The sequence below is a fragment of the Pelophylax lessonae genome, assembly GCF_965119305.1.
Source record: "Pelophylax lessonae genome assembly, chromosome: 6".
Classification (NCBI taxonomy): Eukaryota; Metazoa; Chordata; class Amphibia; order Anura; family Ranidae; genus Pelophylax; species Pelophylax lessonae.
This window is the reverse complement of record NC_138773.1, coordinates 113272678-113288335: the sequence shown is the minus strand read 5'-3', so window position 1 is coordinate 113288335 and position 15658 is coordinate 113272678. Positions and strand designations below refer to the sequence as shown.

General features: G+C 45.7%; 1 protein-coding gene across 2 annotated transcripts in view; it reads left to right on the top strand.

Annotated features, from left to right (window-relative positions):
• The window catches only part of BFAR (bifunctional apoptosis regulator), a 93099-nt gene that overhangs the window by 50010 nt on the left and 27431 nt on the right, over positions 1-15658 (top strand). Inside the window, exons 7-8 of one of the 2 annotated variants that reach the window (XM_082261994.1) lie at positions 404-448; positions 2176-2378. In XM_082261994.1, coding sequence (XP_082118120.1) covers positions 404-448; positions 2176-2378 — 248 coding nt within the window. The remainder of the gene's footprint in view (positions 1-403; positions 449-2175; positions 2379-15658) is intronic. The other variant, XM_082261995.1, reaches the window with a different exon arrangement.

Here is a 15658-nt window from a genome sequence, read left to right as displayed (position 1 = left end):
ACAATCAATTTCAGTGGGGGTTGAAGAATTTTGAATACAACTGTACACCCGGCCATGGAACAGCTGAGCAGCCAATTGTCCCATTACTTTTGGTCCCTTAAAAAGTGGGAGGCACATATACAAACTGCTGTAATTCCTAAGCCTTTCACCTGATTTGGATGTAAATACCCTCAAATTAAAGCGGAAAGTCTGCAGTTAAAGCACATCTTGTTGTTTCATTTCAAATCCTTTGTGGTTGTGTATAGAGCCAAAAAGATTAGAATTGTGTCAATGTGCCAATATTTATGGATCTGACTGTATCTGCTGAATTTGGTAAAGGAGGAAGTGGAAAATTGGAAATGTGATATACTGTTACCAAAAAGTAGGGAACGTGAAGGATATATGTTGTGTAATCTATTCACAGGTTTCTTTAGCATTAAGTGCATTGCGTGGCAACTCCAGACAGCGGGTAAGCTGATATTAGCAGTAAAAATGTGGTGTCTTAGTTTTATTAAAGGATGTCTTGGACACTAACATTAACTAACTTTTTTTTCCTGCTCATAATAAGACTGATAACTGTATTTAGTTGCTAACCATCACTTGCTGTTAGAAAATAGTTTATATAGAAACAATACAGCTTTTGTAGTGGAATCGTTTTTTTACCCAGCGAGGCTCAGTTGGGTACTGAGCACAGGTTGTATCATGTCTGGAAACACTGCCTTGCATCAAACATGTTAGTAACCTTATAACTAGGGATGAGTTTGCATTTGGTCACAACCATATTCGGGACTAAAGCCCCGTACACATGATCAGATTATCGAACGATCTGTCGTCCGTTTTTTGTGGCATGCAAGTCTGATGTGGAAAGTGAAGCAGTTTATTCATACGAATTTTCCCGTATGACCGAATTCTGCTTCAGAAGTGATGTCATGTGCTGGATTGTTTTGTATGTGTTCTTTCGTCTGAGCATGCCTAGTCGTGCTCTTAAGATATTTTCAGTCGAAATCTGTACTAATGAGATGAACAAAATCCTGATGTGCAGGCTATATCATTTTTGTCGTCCGTCAAAACAACGTCCGATATCGGTCGGACAGATTTTCCCTACAGATTTTCTGATCGTGTACGGGCCTTTAAACCTGGAAGTCCGCTGTCGTATTTTGTCTAAACAGGTAATGGGATTCCCCGCCACACATGTGACTCTGGGGGTGCTTAAGACATTGATGACCCAATATTAGGTAAATTACATTGACCGCTTGTTAAAGACTCTTCTCCTAAGGTCTGCTGGGAAACCAACACTTCAGGGAGTCTTAATCTATGTCTCCAACTGTGCTCAGTGTTTTTTCCTGGTAACCATTTTCTCACCACTGTGCTTTTGTAGTGAAGTGACAGGAGGAACCTCTGAGAACTGTGGGGGGAGACAGAAGATTGGCACTTCTGGAAGTAAGTGCGAGTTTAACAGCAGACTCCTGGAATGATATCTAATCATAAAGCTTCGTTCAGTGGTGTAGGCAGCAGAAGAGGTTTACCCTCTTCTTACAGGCAGATCGCATTGGTCAGGTTTCATGACAGTTCATTTAATTGATTTGGAATAATTGTTTTTAGCAATACACCCACACTGCAGCATGTGCATTGTGTGTTGTGCCAAAAATATTGGTGTGTGTCTGTTTTTGGCTGCATTGTGATGTGTTAGCAGGCCAATCAGGGTGAGAGGCTTGCTTTAATGCAACACAGTTTACCACCACCACAATGCAATTAATACACATTCTCAACACACTGCAAAGCAATGCTAGAAAGTACCAGAACAGTGTTGTTTTTTTTTTTTTTTTACATTTACTACACATGTAAATCAGCTGGCATAATGAAAATAATAGTCATTGCATTTTTCTTTTCTAAAAATCTTGATTACCTGTTTGCATGAAAATTTTGATTGTTGCAAGGTCTGATACTTGCAAGAAATGCCTGAATCACTTGCTTTACAGTCTTGACTACATACTTTAGCAGTTTACCTTTTAGATGGATTGTTTTATTGTCCTCAGGGGAAAAGAAAAAAAAAAAAAAAAAAAAGTTCTCACTCTGATGTTACAGAAGTTCGAGAGACCTAAAGATGATTTGGATCATATGACAAAAAAGTCACACAAGTTACTTTTTCTGTATATTTTCTTGTTGCATACTGACATTTTACTTACCTTTTCACAGGATCTCCAAGATCCAACATGGACTCAGTGGCGTGAATTTCTTGTTAAGTACCTATTTCTTCCATATCAACTTCTTGCTGAGTTTGCTTGGGACTGGCTTGAAGTTCATTATTGGACCTCTCGGTTTATAATCGTAAATGCTATGTTGCTTTCAGTGCTGGAATTGTTCTCTTTCTGGAGGCTGTGGTCAACAAGCCAACTGAGGTATGCATTCACTACTAATCTGTTCCTTTTATTAGATCAAAAAAGGAAAATAATCTAGTAAGCGCTAGTACCACAATAGAATAAGCAGCCAGCACAAAATAACTAATAAACAAGTTATAGAAATACAAAAAAGGAAAATAAGTGCAGCGCTAAACAATTGTAAAGAGGTATTTGCAAGACAATACCAACTTGTGACAATATGGTAAAAATAAATCACTTGATAGTTCAAATAAGTCCCATGTCAAAAACCATACAAGGTAAATCAAAAAAAGTCTCACAATTGTGATGTATCTTGGCGGTGAACATAATGATATCTTAGAGTGAGAACAAGTATCCCATCACCAGATAAATAAATGAATTGGGCACTCACCAGATCCAATGTGTTTGTATTGCCATATAGCAAGCAGACCAAATGGGCTTTTAAAGATGATCCAGATTCCTCCTATAAATACGACCATGGATGTAATTTCTGGCTCATGAAGTGGTGGGGAGAGGGATGGAAACCCCAGGTTACATGAAAGCCAGAAAAAAGAGTGCACTTAGCGCAATATTGCAAGAAAATACTTTTCATAAAAAATGAATTGCACTTACAATGTTCGCATGGTAACAGGCAATAAATATATGGATGAAAGTTCTATTGCGAGCTCCTGGCGCGTATCGTCCACATAGACATCATCAGAGGATATTGCTCGTTGCATAGGAGGATAACTGTATATATAGTCTTGTATGTGCTTGTGCAACCATCTGCAGCTGAGTTAATTTGAAAATGTATCGCTATTTCCGCCAAAATGGCGCTGACGTGCGTTCCAAGCCTCATATTGGATCCTCTAATGATGTCTATGTGGACGATACGCGTCAGAAGCTCGCAGATGCAAAAGTCGCACACCTATACAATTAAATGTTTATCAATGAGCGTAGAGTTATGCATGAGTTGTTCTTTTTGCCCTTTCCCAAAAATGTTGTAATGGTTGAGAAATGACAGGCCGATTCAGAAATATTTCTTTGAAACTTCCTCTAGAGGTCACCATCCTTTGTTGTTCCAAGCTGTCAGACTTGCACTATAGACCCTTCTGCTTTAATGGGGAGATTTTTTACAAAATAAGCAAAGCAGCATGGAAAGTGGACTTTCTCTTTTGTTCATTGACGGACACAGCTCCTTATCTTCACCGTTGGATTATGCTGCCTACAGGAGTATGACACTAGGCATGAAAAACAACTTGACTACACCTATGGGGCGATCTTTGGGGCTATACTCCCACTCTCGGCTATGGCCACTTTTTTTTTTTTGCCTAGTCAGGAGTAAGGACATAATTCCTTGCTGGGATCTGTGGTCCTGGCAATTTTTTCCTTTTTACATGGATTTTTTTTCTATCTTGAATAGTAGTTTTGTTTCCTGTGAGAAGCTTCAATCAACTGCCAGACTGGGTAACGGACTGGATAATCTAGATCCAGAGGTTCCCCCAGTCTGGCCAGCAAGAGCGCGCAAGCCTCAGCGCTGTGCTAGGTCAGCCGCAACATAGCCCCACTGGAAGGGGGTTGGCATGCAAGTTAAATATCTTGCGAGGGTGCATACGACCTGGCCTCAGCCTGAGTTGCAGCGTTCCTCCTGGCTGCCACCCACCCACATTCCGATGGAGCAGGGGTCTGCCAAGAGTGGTGCCCACCTTGTTCCTGGTATGGTAAGTAGCTGCCCCCCCCCCTCTACCTCTGGAGGGTTTTGGGGTGGAGATGGCCCCTCCCTGGGATGACCAGACTCTCCTCTTTCTCATGCACACCCCCCCCCCCGTTTTTCATCAGTGGTCCTCTGCAGACTTGTTTGCCCCCCCATATGCCCACACCCCCTCCCATGGGGTGGCCATACCTTTTTTGGACAGTCTGGGGTGTTTGACCTGGTGATGGGGGACAGAGCGCACTGCCGTTGACCCAATAATCAATTTTTAGGAGAGGGCTGTGCCTGGTGGGGGTTCCTGCCAGGGCCCCCCTTTCTGCTGGGATCGTGTTCAGTGCTCCTGGGGTCCCCCCGGTGAGCCACGTGGCGCCGCCATTTTCTTGTGCTATGACTCGGCGGCCATGTTTGTGTAGCCTGGGCGGCTATTTTCCGGTTTCTTCATTAGAAATAGCGGCGGCCATGTTTTTGGATCTGTATGGGTGGTTATTCGGTGGTGGGAGCCCCTTCTCATCCCCTAGTGCTGACTCATGGATCTTTCTGATCATCGCATGGTGTGCAGTTTGTTTTGAATCTGTGAGTGCCTGATCGCTGGTGGTGAGCTTTGTTGGGGTTTCCATCTCCCTCTCTTTGCTATAGCAGTGATAGTGCATCTTTGCTGGGCCTTGTAGTGCCGCCAGCACGGTGGGTTGTCCATAGCAGTGTTAAACACTTTTTCCCCAGTCATCCCCCAAAAGTGCACATGAGAGGCTCCACCTCCTGCAGGAAACACAAGAACACACAAGTTTAAAACAAGCCGCCCTAGGCTGCCCCCTCAGTTCTTGTGTTTCCTACGTCCTGCAAACACCGGCACTGAAGGGGACATTTCCCCAGTTTATTTTGCCTGAAAAAAGGAGTTTTACCCACGGCAGGTGTCCCTGGGTACCTCCTTCACCCTCCTGAGCCATAGCTGATGAGGCAGTTGGTCGTGGGGTGGGAGGAGTGAAAAAACTCCCCAACTTTAAGAACCCCCCCCTCCAGGTGGCTCAATGTTGGAGGACCAAGGCCATTTACCAGATGCTGCAGAGCCAGGCCCTAGCTCGCACAATAGGAGGAGGGGAGGAAGCAGGAAGGGCTCTCCAGGTGGTCTGCAATCCTTTTTTTAATGCTATGGGGGGGAGAAGTATATATTTTCTTAGGAGCGGGGCATGTAGTCTTCTCCGGGACTGGTGGGTCCCCTTTGCTGACTCTCTCTTTTTCTTTCTCTTTTTCTCTTACGTCCTCTGACAGGCCCAGTCCAATCAGCCTTAACTATTGGGTAATGGCAACCTCCGCAGCAGTAGCTAGGCAGTGAAAAAGTTAATACAACAAGACTTTTAAACTTGACACATCCCTAGGGGCTGTCCCCCATACATTACCCTGCTCACCTCATCCCATGCTCCTGTTTTTTGCTGCCTAGCTTCAGGAGTAGATCTAGGTTACCCAGCTGAGACCTATGTCTCAGTTTTTTTACATTTTTCTTTGAAAAAAGTGTTATTTTAATTTCCTTCCTTCACTCACTATCGCCAGTTAGTCAGGGGGATCCCTGGAGGACTACAAGGGACAGCAGAGCTGGGCCTCGCACTGGGTAATATAGTTCCTTATGGTGTCCCAGTCTGCCACCAAGCGTCGCAGGTCTGCGGTGCGCCCAGGCCTCGCCATATCTGTGCCCTTCTGGTGGGGACGAGCCTGTGAAGATTCTTCGCCGGGATGTCTCAACTTTGGTACGCCCTGTGTTGCTAGCATCCCTTTCTGGCTGACGGCACCCCCACTTAGGGTGGAGGTGTTCCTGTCTTGGAGAGGAGCCCGCGAATCGTGGTATGGTGAGTGATGCTACCCCCTTGTCCTGGGACAGTCTGCGGGGGTGTCATGTGGGCCCACTCCTAGGGGATGGCGGACATTAAGGTGTCTGTAATATCCCCATGCCCGGCCGTTTTTCTCATCCGGCCCCGCTGGGGGCGCTATACGCACTAATTGGAAAAGTGCGTAGGGGAGTGTGGGGGCTTGCCTCATGTCTGGGTGGGTCCCTGGAAGCTATCCCCGTGGTGGTCAGTGGCGTTATTCGGTCAGAATTGGCGCCAAACTTTTGGCTGCCATTTTTGGGTAAGGGCAGGCTTCTAGCCTCACTGTGTGGGCAGCAGCCATTTTTTTCTGCCCTTTGGCGCTGTTCAGGCGCCATCTTGGATTTGGGCAGCTGCTTTGTGAGCGCAGCAGCCATCTTTAATCTCTCCTCTCCCATACTGATAGGCAGACAGGGCTGGGGCGGCCTTAGTGCATTACATCACTTCCCTCTCTTCACTGCAGCAGCGCTTGGAGGTCTGGTACAGTACACTGTGACACTGGGGGCTGATTTTTGCGGTTTTCTCTGGCATTTTCCCTGCAAAACTTTACTTTCTCCTTTCACCCTTCCAGGACGGCCTACATATGAGATTGTGGCTCCACCCCACAGGAAACGCAACTAATTTGCAGCTGTTAAAAAGGTCCCACCCATCCTTGAGATTCAGTTCAGTTGGGTTTCCAACCTCACACCGGAACGTTTTTGTTTTTTTTGCTGACCTGAAGGCAAATGAGTGTCTGATGGGTAACCCTGGAAGACAGGTACGGACGGCCTATGAGAGGTTCCTCCCTATCTGTATCCTGGAAACAGGAACTTGCAGGTCGCCAAACATGCCAGGTAGTCGGTTACCTTAAGGAGAAGGTCCATCTATACCTGAAGTCCTGTTGTCTGTGCAGGAAAAGTCTCCTCCATTGCTCCTCTAGTGCGGAAGGTAAGGTTTTCGAATTTCCCGCCAAGGAGCGCGCCTTTAAGCCTCCCTGTGAAGACCAGAAGTTCCGGTCGGAAGAGGAGGAGCGAGCGATACCCGGAAGAAAGCGCAGCTTGGAGGAGACGGCGGGTTCACGAGTAGTCATGACAGAATCTCCGGCTACGAAGGGGCTGAAACACCCCAAAGAGACTCGTATGACCGCATTTCCCATAGAGGAGAAAGCGGCGGTGCAGGTGTCGACAGGACTGGGTAAGTGACTACACCGGTGGCAGGCCGACTGCTGTCTATGGGAGACAGGCACGCCTTGTCCTTTCCTGAATTGAGCAGCCGCACTGGGTAGACTAAATGTCGGTTTCACACAAATGTTTCTTTCTTCTTGTGTTTATGCACAGGTCTTCCTGCGGCACAGGAGGCCCCTGCCAAACCCCCTTCTAACACCAACACTAGCATGACTAGAAAGTGTGGGAACTGTGGGGATAAGTTGTCTAAGTCTTATTTAAAACCTTTGTCATACATGTATTAATTGGCAGGGCAAGAAGCATCAATTCTAATGAAGGATTTCCTCAAATCAATGCAAGAGGAGATGTTAGCTACTATTCAGTCATTCAGAACTACAGCAGCTATCCCTCAGACCCCAACACAGTCAATGGAAGTATCCAAGGATAACTTATCCTCCCAGGATAGTGGGTGGTCAAGAGGATCCTCTTCTCTCTGGTCAGGATCACAAACCATTCCCTCATCTTAGGTCAGGGAATAGGAGGATCCAGGGGAAGGTACTAGTCGCATTAGATCTCCATCCAGTTCAGACAAGGATTCAGACAGGGAGAAGGAAAGGGATAATTTAAAAAGAAACAAAAGCCTTTTTCCTTTGGAATATATGGAGAGTCTCCTTAAAGTGGTGCATGCCACTGAAGTAATCCCAACTCCAGTAAGGGAGCCTTCCATTAAAGATAAAGTGTACAAGGGCTTGGGAAGAGCCCAGTACAGAGAAATTCCCATTCACCAATCTTTAAAAGACATGATTCACCAAGAATGGAAATTCCATATGAATGCCTTATCTAGACCAAATAACTGGAAAAGAAGGTATCCCTTTGAGGAACAGGAATTGGAAGACGCTCCTCTGGCCCAGCTATCAAGGAGGTCAGATTTGTCCTTTGAAAAAGCTGGTCACATTAGGGATGTCATGGATCGCAAGATCGAATCCCTACTAAAAAAGGCTTGGGCTTCTAACTCGTATAATATGACTACGGCTCTAGCAGATACCTGTATGGCCAGAAATGCAGATTTCTGGATCAAGGAACTGTTAAAACATGTTTCTACAATGGAGGGATTACAAGACCTACTAGATTCCCTATCTGTGATTGGGAAAGCAGTGTCTTACTTAGCAGACTCAGCGGTAAGAGTCAATAGTAGCCTCGGCAAGAACAGCAGCTAGAAGGGCAGTTTGGGTCAAAGAATGGGAAGGAGATATAGCTTCCAAAGTAAGGCTTTGCGCATTACCCTTTTGAAGGGTCATTTTTGTTCGGTTCACGACTGGATGATGTTTTATCCAGATCCGCAGAGAAGGGGAAAAAATTCCCCACTAAGACTAAGGACAAATTGGGGAGGTATTCCTTTCGGAACTTCCTGGACAGAAATCAAAAAAGGCCTTTCAGGGGACAGGCCAGGAGAGGTGGTCCTGCAAAGGGAAAACAAGGAACCAATTTACTGTTCCTTAAACCTGGACCCAAGCCTGAAAAGACCAATTGATGCCAGCGTCAGGGTAGGGGGCAGGTTGGCCTATTTTACTTCCCAATGGGAAAACATCTCAGCCAGCCCCTATATTCTCCAGATCATCCGGGAAGGTTACCGACTGGAGTTTTCCTCTCAGCCGGTGACAGAAATAACAATGACTTATCCCTCAAAAGTAGAACAAAAGAGGAAGGCACTGCTAGAAGGTATTCTGGAACTAACAGAGCAGAGGGTGTTTCAGAACATCTTTATGACCACATTGAATCTAAGGGATGCTTGCCTACATGTCCCAATCTATCCGGAACATCAAGCATTTCTCAGATTCGCAATTGTGACGGAAGAAGGAACTGCACATTGGCAGTTCAGAGCTCTTCCCTTTGGCTTAGCAGCAAGTCCAAGGATCTTTACGAAAATCTTGGCAGAGGTAGTAGGCCATCTTCATCTGCAGGGCCTAAGTTTGATCCCTTATCTGGACGATATGTTGATCTTTGCAAGATCAGCAAAACAGGCCATGGCAGACACCCAAAAAGGGATGTCAGTCCTACAAACAGTAGGATGGCTGCTAAATGTGGAGAAATCCTCAATACAGCCAGCACAGGTTCAAGTCTATCTGGAGTACAAGATAGATTCCAGAGTAAAGAAACTTTTTCTCCCAGAGGAAAAATGTGGAAAAAGTGGTCTCAGCGGTGAAAAATATCTGTTCTCATCCTCGGTGTTCCAGGAGACAGATCATGAGAATTTTGGGGCTGATGACAGCTTGTATCCCAGCTGTAGAGTGGGCCCAACTGCACTCTCGAGACCTCCCAATTTTTTCACCTACTCTCTTGGAACAAGAGACAGGGGTCTCTAGATGAAAAAATTACGCTCTCCCCTCAAGTAATATCATCACTAAAATGGTGGACAGTTCCCCAAAATCTGAGGGAAGGTCGACTCTGGGGTCAAGAGCAACCCGTAAGGATCACCACGGATGCAAGTTCTGAAGGGTGGGGAGCTCACCTAGAGGGAGCTCATGCCCAGGGCACCTGGGATATACAGTTGAGTCAGGCCTCATCCAACTACAGAGAGCTGAAAGCGGTGGCAAAGGCCTTAAGAGCCTTCGAAATGGACATTCTAGGGAAAGAAGTCCAAGTCCATTCAGACAATGCTACAGCAGTAGCTTACTTGAATCAGCAGGGGGGGACCAGATCAAACACCCTGTTAAAATTAGCTCAGGAGACACTAGGCTGGGCAGAAAAGAGTGATTTCTCTTTCGGCAGTGTACATAAAAGGGCAGGACAACTGGGAAGCGAACTTCCTCAGTCGTCATTCCATCAAGCAGACAGAATGGGAACTGAATCCCAGAATATTTCAACTACTAGTCCAAAAGTTTGGTCAACCGGAAGTGGACATGTTTGCCACTTGGCAGAACAAAAAAGTAAGACGGTTCTTCTCACTGACACGTCAAAGGGGTATGTTGGGCCTGGATGCTCTAGCGCAGCCTTGGCACTTCAGGCTAGCCTATGCATTTCCTCCCCAAAATCTAATTTCGAGAGTTCTACAGAGACTCAGTGGATGGCCGCAACTACGCCTCATCCTGATCACACCTTGGTGGCCAAAGAGAACGTGGTTCGCGACCTTGGTATCCCTATCGGTGACAGCCCCTTGGAAACTACCAGAGGTTCCGGATCTGTTACTACAAGGGCCTCTTATTCACCCCAGACCACAGTTTTTTCAGTTAAAAGCCTGGGTAGTGAGTGCCAAATCCTGAAGGAGAAAGGTTGTTCAGATAGGGTCATTGATACCCTCCTTTTAAGTAGAAAGCCAGTGACTTGGAAAATTTATTCCAAAATCTGGAAAAAATTCTGTAATTGGCAGAGTCAGAAGAGAAATTCCTCTGCCTCAATCCCGATTATCGTGGAATTTTTACAGGATGGGGTAGATAAGGGGGTGGCAGTTAACACCCTTAGAGTACAGGTAGCGGCACTTTCTGTTTTTGTAGACAAAAGTCTGGCTAAAGAGCCTTTAATTAAAAGATTTGTTAGCTCGGGGAAGAGCGTCCCCGATTAACAGAGCTAATGTTGCAGTTTGGAATTTAACGCTGGTACTAGAGACATTATCTAGTGAAACCTTTGAACCATTGGACAAGGTTAGCCTGAATATTTTGTCAATTAAGTTAACATTTCTGTTGGCAATCACCACAGCTAGAACAGTGGGAGATTTACAAAGTTTGTCCATAAAGGAGCCCTTTATGCTAATTCTTAGACCAGACCCACTGTACCTACCCAAGGTAGTTTCTTCTTTTCACAGAAATCCAAGAGATGGTCCTGCCATCTTTTTGTGAAAAACTTAGCTGTGCAAAGGAACGAAAATTCCATTGCCTTGATGTAAGAAGGTGTCTTCTCTCATATTTGGAAAGAACCAAAGGGTTTAGAAGGTCTAGTCACCTGTTGGTTCTACATTCTGGACCAAGAAAGGGATTACAAGCATCAAAACCCTTGATCTCTAGGTGGATTAAGCAAGCCATTAGCATGTCGTATAAGGTGTCGGGTAACACCAACACCAGCAAATCTAAAGGCACATTCCACAAGGGGCATGGCAACATCCTGGGCCGAAAAAGCCGGAGCATCCAGGGAACAGATCCGCCATGCAGCCACCTGGTCCAGTCAAGATACCTTCCTAAAGCACTATCGTGTGGAAGTACTGTCTCAATACCTTGCCTTTGGCAGAAAGGTTTTACAGGCAGTGGTCCTGCCCTAAGGTAGGCCAGTATGGATTCCTTTATTATCCTCTCATATGTAGGCCGTCCTGAAAGGGTGAAAGGAGAAAACTTAGTGTACTGGTAACGGTCTTTTTCTTAACCCTTCCAGGACAGCCGGCCTACTTCCCGCCCAGAGTGGTGGTGAGTAAATGTGTGTGTGTGTGTATGTGTGTATATGTATATGTATGTGTATATGTATATGTATATATATATATATATATATATATATATATATATATATATATATATATATATATATATATATATATATATATATATATATGTGTATATATGTATGTGTGTGTATATATATATATTGTAAAGGATTAGCTCGGTGGTAGGCGTATGGGGGACCCCTTTGGGGGGGTCGGCACACAGGGAGATAGCCGAGGAGTGGTTGAAAACAATAGTTTATGGTTTATTCTTCCAATTTCTTCAAACAAGTGCATGCAGCAAAACATCAAAATAAAATAAAACACAAAATAAATCCTGGCCGCTGTGGGCGTCTACCTTCTCACAGCTGGAACCTACCTAAGAAGTCTTCCCAACCTACTGTTGGGCCGACACTGCTGATCCTACAGCAGACACTCAAATGTCCATTTGTTTGCTTTTCACACAGCACAAACATTGTCCATTGAACATGTCCCTTTGTTTTCTTTCACACAGAAACACTTCGTCTTCTCACCTTTGAGACGTCTTCACTCGTTTTTACCCTCCTGAGCGCACACCGCTTCAGGAGGTCTTCCCCATGCTCACTCAGCTTTCAGGGGGCACACAGGACTGTCCTCTACCCACATGGCGTCAGGATGCAGCCGTTTGTCTGCCTTCCTCTCCCAGCCCACACGGCGACAGGAGGCAGCAATGCATAGACTTTCTTTGGACAAATTATAGAGGCCTTAATTTCCTCATTCTGAACAGCTGAAGGCCTTTCAACTTCTTTACACCTTCCTGCTGCCTTTGGCAGCCGACACCCTATAGTAATTACTGAACTTTTCAAAGCAGGTGGGAATGTGTCTCCTCTCAGTGACTACATTCCCAGATTTACCTGACTTCCTGTCACAATATATATATATATATATATATATATATATATATATATATATATATAGTGTGTAACTGTATGTTATTGAATAACTGTGTCCCTTGGAAGGTTCGGTTGGAAAGTTTCTTTTCTATTACTGAAGCTCAAGGATGAGTGGGACCTTTCTAACAGCTGCAAATTAGTTGTGTTTCCAGTTGGTTGGAGCCACAATCTCATATGTAGGCCGTCCTGGAAGGGTTAAGAGAAAGACCGTTACCAGTACACTAACGGTAAGTTTTCTCTTGCGTCCTCTGACAGCCGCCGCTCACTCATACAGTCTTCACCAATGGGTATTGATCTCTTATCCACAGGAGCAAGCTAGGCATAAGACTTGTTACAAACAAAGCAATTTACATACACACCTACAGGGGGCTGTCCCACTGGTCCAATACCCCCGGCTAGCCTCATTCCCAATTCAGTTTTTCTTCTGCCTAGATAGGAGTAAGATGGGCTTTCCCTGTGCTGGGGCTACATGCCTCAGCCTTTCTTCTGTTTTATTACTTTTATTTTCTGCAAAAGTGTTTTCTTTGCACTACTAGATTTTTATTTGTCAGCACTTAGTTAGTCGGTTCTCCAGAAGACTACAGCATTTGCGGAACTGAGAATCTGACTGGTCGTCCTGGTACTCCAGGACAGAGGATCTTATGGCATCCCAGCCCGACATCGAGCGTTTAGCGGGCTATGCGTACTCCCTGGCCTCGCAAATGACCGGTTTATGTCCTCAGGGACGAAAACCCGCGAGGTGGCCACCTCGCTTGGACGTCTCAACCGGGGTTCCGTGTGTTGCTAGAGTCCTGTGTTTTTGGCTGACGGCACTCCCACCGCCTGGGGTGGGAGGCTTCCCGTCGATGTGAGGCGCCCACAACATCTGGTACGGTAAGTACGTTCTGTGTGTGGCCTCTGTCTGGGGATGGCAGTCTGCTAGGTCTGTGTCATCCCCTCATGACTGTGTCTGGAGCTCGCCTTACTCCCGATCCCTGTGGGGGCTCTACCACGTCCAGGACGCTATGTGACGTGAGTCACTTTGGTTGGGGGGCTTGTGGAACCCCAATTGCTTTAGGGAGGTTGGGAGACTCCTTGTCCAGCATCCCCGGTGCCTCTTATGTGTAAATCACCCTGTGTCAATAAGGGGCACAGGGTGACCAAAAACCCCAGTCAGGCCGGCTCTGCACTAATCACACTCTTGCTAGTGGGGGTTTGCTGTTGTTGAATACCTGCATTCCATTGTTATATTGTTATTATGGGATGGGTATGTTGAGTGGATTGACTAAGGGGGAGGGGTTGTCCCTGAAGTGTTCATCTCCATGTGCTTTGTGTTTGAATAAACAGTTTGATTCTGGATGACTCCAAAGCTTGTACTGTCGAGTTCTTGGGGTAACTATAGCCAGAATCACGGATCCCGTGTTCCAGAGCTTTAGGAAGCAGGTTACTGGCGGAGATACCCAGTCGGTGGTGTCCGGATTCCGTCACACGCTATGTGGGGGGTTGTGGGGGTCCCTACCCTCGGTGACACTGTTGTGACTGCTGGGTGCAGACATGCATGGGCGTCCCGCAGTGGTGTAAAATACCTCGGGTCCGCCGTTTTAGGTGTGGGCAGCTGCTTAGCTTCACTGTGGGCACTTCAGCAGCTCTCTATGTAGTGTAGCCTTCGAGCGCCATCTTGTTCGTGGCAAGGTGTTTCTTCTATGCACATGTTCGGCGGCCATTTTCCCGGAGCCTCCCATTGTTTTCTATGGGCAACCATTTTCTATTAGCCTGTGTCCTGCTCAGCCTAATACAGAGAGATCGTCAGCGGTGTGGTAACACTTGTGGGGGGTCTGTTCTTGCTGTTTTGTGTGGAATATCTCTGGCTATCAGCTCTATTCCTGCCTGAGGGGTTTTGTCAGTATAGTCCCTCATAGCGGTGCATTGCGGTGGGATCGCCGTGTTTTGCGATTTCAAGGGCCAGCGCCAAAAAAGTTTTTTATGGAGTCCCAGGACAGCAAATTTCCCCCAGCTTTGGTGGATGATTCAGGCTCCTGAATGAATCATCTGCGCTTACTGCTGCACTTGCGACTTTAGCGTCCAAAGTGGGTTTTTGATGGCTGAACGGGATTCTGGAAAAAGGCCTAGGTTTTCTCACTCTTCTGATTGTGAGTCTGACATGGTTGCCGTAGATAGTGTACCCCTTGGGGGTCTCATTCCTCCCAGTTTTCAGAGGAGGCGGAGGACGAGGAGGGGGATGATTCCCCCCCCCCCCCCCTCTGGGATGGCCAGAGAACGCGCTGCTATGGCTGCGCTGATTACTGCTGTAAAAGATACACTACATTTATATGAGCCCAACCCTCCGGGTAAGCGGTCCTCTTTTGGGACCCGCAGGTCTCAAAAAGCGGCGCAGGTGTTTCCTTGTCCCGCTGAGTTTCACAAGACGGTGAATGAACAATGGCGCAATTTGAAGCGCAATTTTGTGGTGCCTTAACGGTTTCAACTCCGTTACCCCTTTGCGTCTCCTACGGATGCGCGCTGGTCTGTGGCTCCTAAGGTGGATTACACGGTGTCCAGATTGAACAGAGCCACTCTGGTACCCACAGAGGATTCTCCGGTGTTCAGGGACCCTACGGATAGGCGGTTGGAATTCCTCGCCCGCCACGCCTATATGGTGGCGGGTTCTTTGCTGAAACCTATTTTCGCCTCCGTCATGGCGTCTCAAGCTGTGAACCAAGGTGCTTAAGCATGTAAAAACAGATGAGGTAATTGGCGCTGCCTAAAATGATAAAAACTAATAGTGTGTAGAGGGTTTCTCGGATAAAGTATGAAACCGTAATTCAATATATAAGGAATCTCACGGACATAAATAGATATAAATACAAAGTGCAAAACAATAAATTAATAAATTAATGCAATCATAGATTAATACATATGCACATATGATTTAAAACCTATAAAGTGCGCAGACCCCAATAAAAGTTAATTGGAGTAAAATTAGTCAGTGGGGTATTTGACCAGTGAATTAACAGAAATAAATATTATATTTAATCTGTGAAAAAAGGATAACTGTGCGACAATATCATAAAGCTATATAAATATAATGATTGAATAGGTGCAATAAATATAATAAGTGTAGCCAATGACAGAGTAAAGTGCGGTATGGTCAAAAAATATTCTATATTAAGGTGCTGATTAGTGCAAGAAATCACAAAATTAGTGCAAGGTGTCACAGAATTAAAAGTGTTGTTTGCAAAAACTCATATCAAAATCTTTATAAAAGAATTGATTTGTGATTCTGTGCAAAAACTGAATAAA